Genomic DNA, 12,925 nt, shown 5'->3' with positions numbered 1-12,925 from the left:
AAAAACATAGGGAATATAAATGCATAGCAGTTCACTGAATTTAGAGCATGGGCTGCAAAATGAAAAGTATGAAAACCCATGGCTGAAAAGGTAGGAGAATTAGATCACTATCACTTAATCCCTGCTGGGTGTGTTTTGGGATAAGCAAGTCTCTTGGTCAGAGGAATGACTCAATCAAAGCCACATGTTAGAGAACCTGGCAAAATTTCAGGAGTATTTAGGATAAAATAGGACTGTAAAAGATTGGAAGACAGGCCTTATAAGTCAGAATACTATTGCAGGAAGTCCAGGAAGATAATGACACTGTGAATAAAGAGTAAGATAATGACAGTATGAATGACAGAATGAGGCAACATATTGATCACTACCAGTAATGTCTTTGATAGTTCTAGACAAAAGATTTGCATCCATTGCTTTTGTCTTATTTAATTTGGAATTTCCCCCCAAGTTTCCTGGATAGCTTGATGAATACCTTTCAGGGAAGTATTATGAAAATGATTCTTCAACTCCTGGTAGGATCTTTCTCAGGTGTGGAAATCTGCAGTAATTATGAGACAGCTCATCCCAGAACTAAGGGAGCTAGTAGCCTACTTCAGGGCACAGAACAAAGTGAAAGGGCATCAAGGTTAAAGATGCTCCAAGTGGTTGTACTTGAATTACATCTCAGAGTAACTCTAGAAAGCTTTGTGTGATTTCCTTAACAGTTCCCTGCTTTATAATAGCTATATTAGTCTGATATTCAGTTGTGCAAGAATAAGGGATAAGAGGCAGAGGTGCTGAGTGTCTTTGAGGGACACCTCAGAAGAGAGATGCTGTGACAGAGCGCAACTGTTGAGAGTCACTCATGGGGACTCTAGCCTCTCACTCTCACTTGTCCAACCTCAGCAACTTTCTAAAGGTTCTTTTGAGATCCACAAAAGGCAGCCATAGGGAGAATAACTCACACAATGTTCAGAAAAGATAAAATACTTAAAGTCCTCTACTCCCTAAATACTATCCCAGAATGAATCATCCCTGAGAGAAAGTAGGTAGTACTCATCATCTACTTTACTACTGTATTTAAAGATCAGATAGAAAATATTGGTCTTCCAATGTATTCCTAATTGAGGGGGAGAAGAGTAGTAATTTCCTGCCTGCTTAGGACACAGGGAGCTTAGAAGCTCTGAAACTCTGGGGCTGTGACTTAAGCAAGCTATAGAAGCTTTGATTCATAACTCAGCATTCAAATTCCTGGTAGGGAGTATGGCATTGAAAAAGAAGGTTAAATGCACATGCATCAAAATATACAGCTGTTTCTTATCAACTGTCACAGATACCTAGCACAGAAATTACTTCTGCCTAGCTGACACGTTGCATAACATATGACATACTGCATAACATATATATATGTTATCTCTATATCTATCTTTTTAAAAATGTATGGAGGACCTAGGGTATTGGAATCAAATTCAGTGCACAGAAGGGTTGGCATAGAGAGGTAAATTCACACAAAATGCTGAATGGTTACAAAGGGATTTCTTATTCAGGTTGATTTGACTAGCAATTATCTATGAATCTAATTTCTCAGGTAATGTTTCTTTCATCATTTTCCATGGTAGCAGGCTGATGAATGTTCATTTACATTTTTATTAGCCTATAAAGCTTTTCCTGCTTATGCTCTTTTACCTTACCCCAAAAGCAATACTTAATGTTTAATGATAGCTAATAGAACCTTTGGCAAAGACTCAAATGCCCCCCCCTCAAAAAAAATGACACTCAAGCTAATGCCCTCTTGTATCAATATTACAATTGATACATACACAAGGTACCTCTTCTGAAACCATAAGATTACTGGCTATGATGCATGGTCTATGATCTTGTCTCAGTCTCTAGACCAAAAACCTAGACAGTAGGAGACTGTCTCCTTGCCTTTAATAAACAGTATGCTCTGTAGCACATTCAGCAATTAGGACATAGAACTTCTGGTTTTGACTTCTGAGAAAACCACTTTTGAAGGCCACAGGAGATGTACTGTTCCTAAATCAGGTCTCAGTTTTTAAAGATTATTTGTATAATAAATATTTAGTTTCAGACTTAGCCATTTGATAGGAAGGTATATTAAACTTTGGCATCACAGAACTGCAAATGACTATTCAGACCAACTTTAAAGTTAATGCCAACGAATGGTAATTAGAATACCTATTAATCATTAATGGCATTCACTAGGTGATGTTTAAACAATCATTTATAATAATGTGCATTAACTGGTATATTTGGCCCTTGCTATCTATGCTTTTTGTACCTGAATTGTAGTAGCTCATGATCTTCATGTAATATTTGTTTCTCTGCTTGCAAAATTTGGGGAGACATCAGAGACAAGGTAATGGTGTTGCACACTGTGAAATGACATAGGGTTCTGTTTTTTCTAATTCCGAATGAAGTTCATAAGGGACGATTGCCTATTCATAAGACTGTAGACAGGTCTAATACTTTTTAGTTATACTACTCCTGAGTACATTATCTCTTTAAGAGAGAGAGAGAGGCAGAGAAAGAGAGAGAGTACATTTTATAATTCCAAGCCTTCACTTGTTTGTGCCTTTGGGAAGAAAACTAAAGCCATTTTAAAAGAAATAACTTAGAGAGAGTTAGAAGCTTCTTGGTAAACAAAACTCTCTCCTGAAACATTCAGATGATTTAGTTAAGAATGAACTGGAACAACATCAATTGCATTTCCTTGAAATCAGAAATAAATTCCAAAATAACTAGGAAGGCTTTCTGAAGCAGTGTTTGGAGAAGTGTTTACAATCTGAAGAAAGGATAAGGTAGGATACAATAAATTCAACTACAAAAATAATACTCTCACCTGCACAAAGTGTATATGAAACTGTGACTTTCTGTGACAAATAAAACACTCCCCAACCCCTATACATTACATATTGTGTCATCCCAGACATGCTTTTCTATTTGCTATTCAAACAGCTGTCTACAGCTACAGATAATTGATTTGTCTCTTGATAACTTTAGAAACTACTGTATGAAGTATCACAGTGTAACAGCTTTTAAAAGAATTATTTGACTAAGTATAAAGTGTTTTACACTTGGGGGATATGTGTGTGTATGTGTGGTGTATGTGTGTGTTGTATTCTCACACATATGCATTATACCTCCATGGGTTCTGGTGCCCATATTCTAAGTGCCATATAAAGCTATTCTTGAATTAATTTAATATTGATTTATTTGTATATGTAGCAACATCTGGGCCTTAAATAGTAAGATATTCAGTTTATGCTTTATTTTATGAATATATTTTTTGTGTCTTATGGGTCTGTTTTAGCAACACAGGCAAGAGTCAAAAGGGAATAATTGTCCTTCTATACACAAGACTACAGATTTGAAATAGATAATCAGGTGTGGGTCCTACTCATCTCATTTATTCATTGCCTGAATGGCTCTGTGGAAGCCACTGAACTACTCTAATCCTCAGTTTTCTTATTAATAAACTAAATCTAATGGTAACTATCTAACAGGAGAGCCAAATGACAAATGCATGTGAATACCAAAGCACTAACAAATGTTAGCTAATATTTTTCATTTCTCATGGTTGAGAGAACATATGACTCATGTGCCCCTTGGATTTAAAGGGGAGATGAGGGTTTAGTTCATTTTTGTAAATTGCTGAAAGGATCTTAGGCCTTGCGTAAAGCAGCATGTGTACATGTATTGATAGATGGATAGGTCAGGGAGAAGTAGTGAGACCCAGGATAACTAGTATTTGCCTGTTTTTCAAAGCACAGTAAATCTAAATCTGAGTTCTCAAATTGCAATCAGCATGTCCAGGAATCCACAGCACATGTTCTCTTCTATTATTGAAGGAGACAGCTGCCTAGTCAATGTAAATTTTATTGTAAAATTGTTTAATAGAATTCACAATTATGGGAGGACAAACACACTTGAGACACTAATGGAGGTTCTGAATTTGATATGTGTAGACAAAGAGGGCTGTCAGACTTAGCATCACTTATTGTTGCACAGAGACAGGTGGGCAATGAAAGAAAGTGGCTACTAATGAAAGGGAACTCCCACTGATCCACTGCTACCATCTCTGCTAACCAAGAGTGAAAAACAGGAGTGAAATAAGCATCTAAATTTTTGGTATAATAAGTAGAGCTATATGTATTTTATCCCATTGTTCTCATTGCACTTTCTACACCATTTGATACCCAGGATCCTTTACTGAAAGACTCCATAGTCCTAATTACTGTGATAGTACAATATCCTTGTTTTCTTCATTCCACTGTGACCAATGCATCTTTGTCCCTCAATGGGGCAGCAAGTCCTCAAGTCTCTATAGATAGGCTCAGTCCTGGCTATCTATTAGACCCAATTTACAACTTTCAGCTATTATGGTTTAAAATATCATCTCTTCACATATAATTTTCAAAACCTTACATTAAACCCCAACTTCTCCATTGAATGCTAGTTGTATATTTCTAAATGATTAAGGAACATTTCCACTTGAAACTTTGGATGTCATCAGATCAACATGTTGGGACTAATTGAGTTCTCCTCCAAATTGATTCCTTTACCCAATCTTTTATCTCTCTCTGTTTAATCATCATATCATCACTCTGGAATCCATAGTAAATTCTTTGTTCAGAGAAATCCTCTTCAATACATTACTTATCAAAACTCCAATCATTCTCTTGCTCAAAAAGTTCCAATGGCTCCTTATTTCCTATTAGAAAAAAATCCTACTGGCTGTAAATGTCTTTAAAGAGCAGGGATTTATTTGTTTTATTTATCTCCTTATTCATCTAGTCATGTGTGTTGTACATCATAAACTACAATATATGCTTACTAAGTTGAATGAAACTCCTTGGACTTTTATGCTCAGTTTCCTTAGTCTGGTCCATTCCTAACATCCAAAGGGACTTTTCACAACCTGTTTGTCATTACATTCACTCTCTCCTAAGTGTGTTCAGCTCATTCTTCTTACAGTTTCTGGACATGATTCCTCTTTTTTTTCTGTCAAGTTCTTACCACTCCTTAAAGTTCAGCCCAACTTCAAAACCCCTCTCATAAATCCTTCCCCAAATCTTTCAGTCTACATTGATTTCAATTCCCAGTGAACACGTAACACTTCTCATTTTGTGTTGTCATTCTTTGCTATGCAATTATCACATTTCTAATTGTTTCTAATTATCAAACTCACTCTGATCTTTGACTCTTTCCCCTTCCTTCCTTCCTTACAATTTTACTTTTGAATTGTTTATATAATTCTTCCTGTAGATTCATTTTTTAATGTTTATTTGTTTATCTTGAGAGAGAGAGAGAGGGAGCACATGCATGAGCACAAGTGGGGAGGGGCAGAGAGAGAGGGAGAGAGAGAGAATCCCAAGTAGGCTCCATGCTGCCAATGCAGAACCTGATGCGAAGCTCACGAACCCATGACCTGTGAAATCATGACCTGAGCAGAGAGCAAGAGTCAGATGCTTAACCTACTGAGCCACCCAGGTGCCCCTTCCTGTGTATTCATTTTGTGTGTCCAGCTACACTATAATACCTTTAGAAGGAAAAAGTATGTCATACATGTTTTCTTCTATCATTCCCATATTCTAACGCTATGCTATAGAAAAAGTAGAGGCTAAAAATATTTATTAAATGAATGAATATGAGTAGGGAAGAAAATACATTAATAGTAAGTATTTATTGCAATTAATAGCTTTGAAAACATAATTCAGAGAAAAATTTTGTATTTTGAATATGAAACTTATAGGTTTTTAAATACCATTTTATTATCCAACCTGTAACTTAATTCATCTATTAGATAAAAAGAGAATAAAGGTTAATGAATATACACCTGCTTTATGTACCATCAGTAATTGTCTACAAAAATCACAAAATGTTATACAACAGCTAATGAAGTTGGAGAACCCATAAAGAAATGCAAGACAAGACTAGAGACATATTTGGAATTATTCTGGTAAAGTTTTCCCTAAGGCTAGTAGAATTATATTTCATTCTACACTATGATTTACATAAGTAAGAAAATAGATATTTCAGTAGGAGAAGAAGAGACCAGGCTCTTAACCACCTTGCTTTTGACCCTGTTGTAATTCTATCCCTGACAAATGTAATCAGCTCAGCACTAGACAAAAAGGATTTTGTTTTGCAAAACATATTCTGCCATTTTCCCGGCATTAAGAGGCTGGATATATCTCACTGGAACTTAATGTCTATCCCATAAAACTTCCACCCAGACTCCTTAAAGTTTACCTTCCATTTACTTTATTACTGGCCTCAGTCGGTTTCTTTTTTGGAAAAGTTATTTAGGTGATTCTAATAAAATTTCCTTACTCATAAATAACACAGATTCACTTATAATTACAGTGAATCTCACCAAAAGATTTATTTTGGGGGGAAATAAGATATAGTAAGGGTGGAAATGTAAGCACGAAGGAAACGATTTTTCTCTCGATGAAATATGTCAATATTTATCGAGTGTAAGAGCCCCTTAAAGTGACACTCTTAAGGGAAGTAGATTACACCAACTTCATAAGTTTTATGTATTTTATATGATATGCAGCTCTATTTGTTCACAGTTGATGTGTGTGTGTGTGTGTGTGTGTGTGTGTGTGTGCGCGCGCGTGAGTGTGTTAGCAAGGAAAATACAATTTAACTTGCAATGTGACTAAAAGGGAGAAATAGATAACTGTTTAATAATAAAGGTACCATGGTTACCATAACTAATAGAGTGTGAAATTTTGAGAAAAATGACCAGGATTCCAGACATGGCTCTTTTTTTTCAGTGGATTTGCAATATGTAAAGACAATTACTATACAAGAGTAGTGGTTTTATATCTTTATATCTGTCAAATGGCACTGTTGCTAAAAATTGTTTCATGAGAATTTGTCAGTGAATTAAATAAGTAATACAAATGAAAGTGCTTTGTATGTATGAAATCAATATTTCAACAATTAAATCTAAGACATGACTCAGAATCCTTCCCATGAGCTTTAAAATACTTTGTGATCTGGTTTGTAAGCATCCACCTGATCTCAATCTCCATCACTCTATCTCTAGCTCATACCACATAAACAACTTTGGCTCACTCATATCACTCAGACACACCTGAGTCTTTTCTGCCACAGGGTCTTTGCATGTGCTATCATATATATTTTATATACAGTTTTACCATATACTTTATTTTAAATGGTGCCCATTTCTCCACTCTGTTTTCATTTTACTTTGTTTTATTATTTTTCTAGTACTCACTAGTGATGTTATATGTTTTCTTTCTTTTATTGCCTGTCTCATTTTCTACAACTAAATTCCAAGAAAATGGAATCTTGCCTGTCTTTCCTGCTACTCTCACCTCGGAGCTAGAACAGTATCTACAGCACAACTGATGCTTAATAAATCAACTAATACATAAGTGAATGAATGAATGATCTTTTACTGAGTATTTACTGAAGCAATCTGAAAAGTGCTTTATATGGATTGTCTAATCTAATAATTACAATAGGCCTATTACTATTTCTATTTTATAAATGAAGAAAACAGAGATATCATCACGTACAGTAACTTGCTTGAGGAAAACACAGCAAGTGATGGAAAATGAACTGCCTGACTCCAACATCTCTGCTCTTTTTTTTTTGTCCCTGAAACCTATGCTCTTAATCACTGCTATATAGCCTGTGTGTACCCAGCCATCTTTATAATTGGTGTTTGATTACATTGTTACAAAACAGACTGAATTGACTATCAAAAGAACATTTATATAGCTTAACTTGACCCTCCAAATAAATGATGTGTTCAGTAGCTAAAAAATAAACCAGCTCCTAAAAGCCAGCCTTTAAAAACAGTTAAGAACAAGAATTAAAAGAGTCAGGTTTGTTACAGGTGATCAAGGTGAGACTTACCTCCAGGTGACCAGCAATTGTAGCAATATGTAGGGCAGTGAGGCCACCATACCCAACCTGCTGTATGTCAGCTCCACTGTGAAGCAGGGAAGTGATCAATTCTGCACTGTCCTGTAAGGAAACACATCTTTAGTGTTACTTTTCTACTAATAGCAGGTTTGGACACTGTGCAACAGGATATATTGATCCCTAACTGTCAGCCAGTTCAGGTGCTCAAAGAAAACCTAAGTGTGATTTCTGGCATAAGAGCACACGAGACAGCAGAGAGCAACTCTGAGATGGTTGAAATGTAGGACCAAATGACAGGGCTATTCAGTTACAATCAATCCTCTATCATTGGACCATGAAAGATAGAAAGGACACTACCTATGGTGAGGTTCTTGAAAACTCAACTCAATCTTACTTGTAGGTCACTCCAACAAATGTGCTTCTCCAGCAACTGTGATATTGGACTGACTGCAGGGGATTATTTCATGGTAATCAGTAATTGTTTCTTCTCTGCATATGTGTCATAGCACCTATACATAATTAATGACACATAGTGTCATGGGCCTACATATAATCAATCAGTAGTGTCTTTCTTAACTTCACTTATTTTAACAGTGAAAATGTTTGAAGTAGTATTTAGGCCTTTAAGTTAGAATAATTTATGCAATGGCCAAAGGGGTCCTTACTTTCCTCATACTATTATTTGCACTGTATTTCTGTCTTTGGAGAGACAAGGAACTTTTTCACAATATTAATAGCAATTTGCATTCATTGAATTTTTATTATGTAATTAACCTTTCAGATGCATTAACTTATTTAAACCTGGTATATGATAAGACTTCAAAGATGGTTAATAAAACAATAAAAATAAAAAAAAAATTTCTAAAATTACCCTATGAAAAGTTATTATTTTATACCTTATTTTATAAGTCAGAACATTCAAAAGAGTGATATGGAGGGTCATATATTCATAAAACCCCACAGCTGGAAGGGAATGCAAAGAAAGGTCTTCATGTTTCTTTCTTTTGAGTGAGAAGATTATTTCTCACTCGAAGCAAGAATTCAAACCACAACTTCTGTATAATATTTGACCCACCAACATCTCAAACATACTCTGTGGCAAGAAAGTCAAGTCTTCATGGGATAGGCCACTGCATTTATGCATGAAAGTATTATTTCAAATACTGTTGGTTAAGAAAATCCTCCCATTAAAAAAAAAAAAGTTTGATTTCTTAATCCTGTTATACATAACTGAAGGTCTAGGAGAAATTATAAAAAAGTGAAAAAACTTTGGTAAAGAATTCCAAATAGCAAAATTAATGTTATAGTTTCAAAATTCTCTACTCTGTACATCTGTTCTACTAAGTAAGTTAAAGATTTTGTGTTTCTTTACTGTTCCATTGACTCCCTTTGTTCAGAATAGAGACTTAAGTTTTCTCCATTCTTTATTATTTTTTTTCATTCTTTATTATTTTTAATGTTTATTTATTTTGAGAGAGAAAGAGGGGTAGAATCCCACATGAGTGAGCAGGGGAGGAGCAGAGAGAGAGGGAGAGACAGAATCCCAAGCAGGCTCGGTGCTGTCAGCACAGAGCCCGACACAGGGCTCCATCTCAGGAACTGTGAGATCATGACCTGAGCTGAAATCAAGAGTCAGACGTTCAATTGACTGAGCCACCCAGGTTCCTCTTCTCCATTCTTTTAAACAAAACAAACAGAACAAAACAAATTTATTCCACTGAAGCTTATTCTTACAGTTATCTCTATCCTTGCTTCATTTTCCAAGCTTCTGAATAAAGTTATTGCTGCTCACTGTTGACAGCTCCAATCTCATTTCTTTAGTAATCCCCAGCCATGTATACACAAATCTTACATAATCCCAACTGAGTTCACTATACTCCTTACACATTGAATTCTGCTCTTTCTCACACCATCGGTTCTCCCTTTGTCCTTGCCTTATATTATCAAGAGAAATCACTATGCTAGTTTCTTCCACCTCAGACTTAAGGACTCACCATGGTCCTGAATCACCTCCTCAAGTTTCAGAAGGTAACTTTGTTCACCAAACCCAATGTCAATCCTCCATCTCCTCTCTATAGTCAGATTATCTCTTTTTTCTTAAAATCCTTACCTCTTTTGCTGTCTTAAAACCATATATTCCTGATTTCTTTCTCTTTGCCTCTTCTTTATTTCTGTCTGCCTCCAAAAAGTGAGTTTAGGCCCAAGCTACTTTCTCATTCCAAATGCCACCTTTGGTAATTCTTACACAACCAGATAACTTTATCTTTAGTCCAGATCTTCTAAGTCCAAATTCTATGCACCCTGCCTATCAATAGCATCTCAAATTAAAAATTCAAAATTGCTCTTATAAATACCATTCATAATTTTCCCAGTGTTATCTGTCATCTTCTAGTATTTCTTATTCATGTTAATGACATTTTCTTACTCCAAATGACTTTAAATCTCTTCCACTCAATCAGTTTCAGAATTCCTCTGGTTTTAACTTACTAGTACTTCCTATATTTCTTCTCATTTCTAACATCACCCTCCATTTTACAACCTTCTAACTAGTCTCCTTGATGAAGCCTTTTCCCACTGCAGCCCATTTTCCATATTGCTACCAAATATTCTTACACACAGTTTTTATGACATTATTCTCCTTTTCAATACACTTTTCATATACTTAACAAATATTTATTGAGCATATATAGTATGTGAAACACTGTTATGAGCAGTGGAGACACTGCAGTAAGACAGTTAAATTTCTGCCTTCATGGAGCTTATATTTTTACTGTGTGTATGTAAGAGTAGAGAGATAACACGTAAAAAGTAATGTATGGAATGATACAGTACCAATGACTATGAGGGAAAACAGGCAAATGATAAAGGGGCTACTCTAAACTGAGTAATCAGGGAAAGCTTCACTGAGGTAAATGTGCACTTGAGATATGTAGTAAATACCAAAAAGGAGAAATCCAAGCCACAATTTCAAGGATGGCCACTAAAGGCCAGGGAGCAGCTAGTGTGAAACATATAATTTCTTAAGATGGAAATAAACTTAGTGTGTTTGAAGGCCAGTGTTGAAGAGAAGGCTTAAAAAAAAAAACAAGAAAGGAAAATAATGTTCAAGATGAGGTCAAAGCCACATGATCTCATAGAGTCTTGCAGACCAGGGTATTTGGTGTTCGAATTTTTCCCAAGTGCAATAGCTAATAGAATGACATGAGCTAGGGAAGAATTAGGAAGAAGTAGTTTGGGGGAGAAATAAAATGTTTAATTTGTCACATGTTAAGTTTGAGACACTTACAACATAAGGTTAAGACTGTGGGTACTAGAATTACCTCCCTAGTTAGAATCCCAGCTCTGCCAATGACTGTGTCAATTGGGGCAAGTTACATAACCTCTTCACATGAAGTTCGTTGGTTTTCAATAAAGGGGACATTAACTGCATCTCCTGATGTGATATACATACAAACTGTGCATTCACAACTGATGTGATAATACATTTAAAGTACTTAAAAGGTACCTGGAAAAATAATAACTCAATAAACTTATCACCATTGGACATAGAAGACTGGAGCTCAGTTTGGTCCTCAGTGAAAGCTTCCAAATAAGCAAGTGATTTGACTCCATCATCTAACTTCTGTTTCTCCTTTCCCCTTGCCTCCTCCCCACAACTTCATTTCCTCTGATTCATTAGTTACCCACTGAAATAATCAAAGTAATAAAACATAGGAAAACTCTAAAGCAGTACTGGAAACAGGAAATGTCTATGAGTTCTGCTTTCTCCAGGAATAACAACAAAAAAAATCATGGGAATTAATTCCAACTTCATCAATAACTTTTAATTTTAAATGGTGAGGCTAAAGACAGGAGTAGTCTCTGAGGTAAATGAAAAATTAGAATGTTTTTCTCTGCAGATGGGTAGGCAATGCAGGAAGTGGAGGTCTTTTTAAGCACAAAATCATTTTTTAAAGTAGAGGAAAAATATGATAAATTTAGGCAAATAAAGCGATTAAAAATACAATAAGATAAATTAAAAATTAGAGAAACATCTGTAATATGTAAAATTTACAAGTGGTTTGTGTATCTAATATATGAAGAACTCGTACAAATCAGTAGAAAGATGGATACTCTTTAACTTGACAAATATGTGTTAATGAATATCTACCTTTTGACAAGCACTGTACTAGACTATATTAAAATAATTATATGTAAAAAATGGAATATATAAAATATTTATCAGGCAGATTCTAGTAATCTCAACTAATATTTTAAAGTTTTTAAAAAAATTTTTAACATTTTTATTTATTTTTGAGAGACAGAGACAGAGCATGAGTGGGGGAGGGGCAGAGAGAGAGGGAGACAGAATCCAAAGCAGGCTCCAGGCTCCGAGCTGTCAGCACCAAGTCCCACGCGGGTCTCGAACCCACAAACTGTAAGATCATGACCTGAGCTGAAGTCAGACGCTCAACCGACTGAGCCACCCGGGCACCCCAATCTCAACTATTCTTATATATTTTTTCTTATTTAGCCGAATTTTGTGGAATGTAAGAGAAAGTATGTCATGATTTTTTTTTTTTTTCTGAGAGAGAGGGTTAAAGTGAGTGAGTGGCAGACAGAGAGAGAAAGAGAGGGAGGGAGGGAGGGGAGCGAGAGAGAGAGAGAGAGAGAGAGAGAGAGAGAGAAAGAGAGAGAGAGAAATAGGGCTCACCCGGAGCAGGGCTTGAGATCACTCGATGTGGGACTCAAACTCACGAACTGTGAGATCATGACTTGAGCCAAAGTCAGATGCTTAATGACTGAGCCCAGGTGCCCTGTCATGATTTCTCCAGAACAGTCAAATGTTGAGTCAGTTCAAAGTACTAAATTATCCTTTCATATCTTGGTTGGATTTCTTAAGTTGATCTCTGATTGATCTAAATTTTTTTTTTTTACCAAATGCGATAAAAATAGAAGTTTTCTCTTTCCAAGCTGTGCTAAAGAGAATGTAACAAAACATTCATTCCTACTTAAAATTTGCTTACTATGATTA

At 35.7% G+C, this 12,925-nt stretch overlaps 1 protein-coding gene across 2 annotated transcripts in view; it reads right to left on the bottom strand.

The window, feature by feature from the left end:
- LOC122227592 (serine/threonine-protein kinase TNNI3K-like) overlaps window positions 1-12,925 on the bottom strand; it is a 295,054-nt gene that overhangs the window by 251,345 nt on the left and 30,784 nt on the right. For both annotated transcript variants that reach the window (XM_042952200.1, XM_042952201.1), the window contains exon 6: window positions 7,903-8,013. In XM_042952200.1, the coding sequence (XP_042808134.1) occupies window positions 7,903-8,013 (111 nt within the window). The remainder of the gene's footprint in view (window positions 1-7,902; window positions 8,014-12,925) is intronic.

The sequence above is a fragment of the Panthera leo genome, chromosome C1 (assembly GCF_018350215.1).
Source record: "Panthera leo isolate Ple1 chromosome C1, P.leo_Ple1_pat1.1, whole genome shotgun sequence".
NCBI classification, from domain to species: Eukaryota; Metazoa; Chordata; class Mammalia; order Carnivora; family Felidae; genus Panthera; species Panthera leo.
Note: the sequence above shows the minus strand (reverse complement) of the source record. Positions and strands in the feature narration are given on the sequence as shown.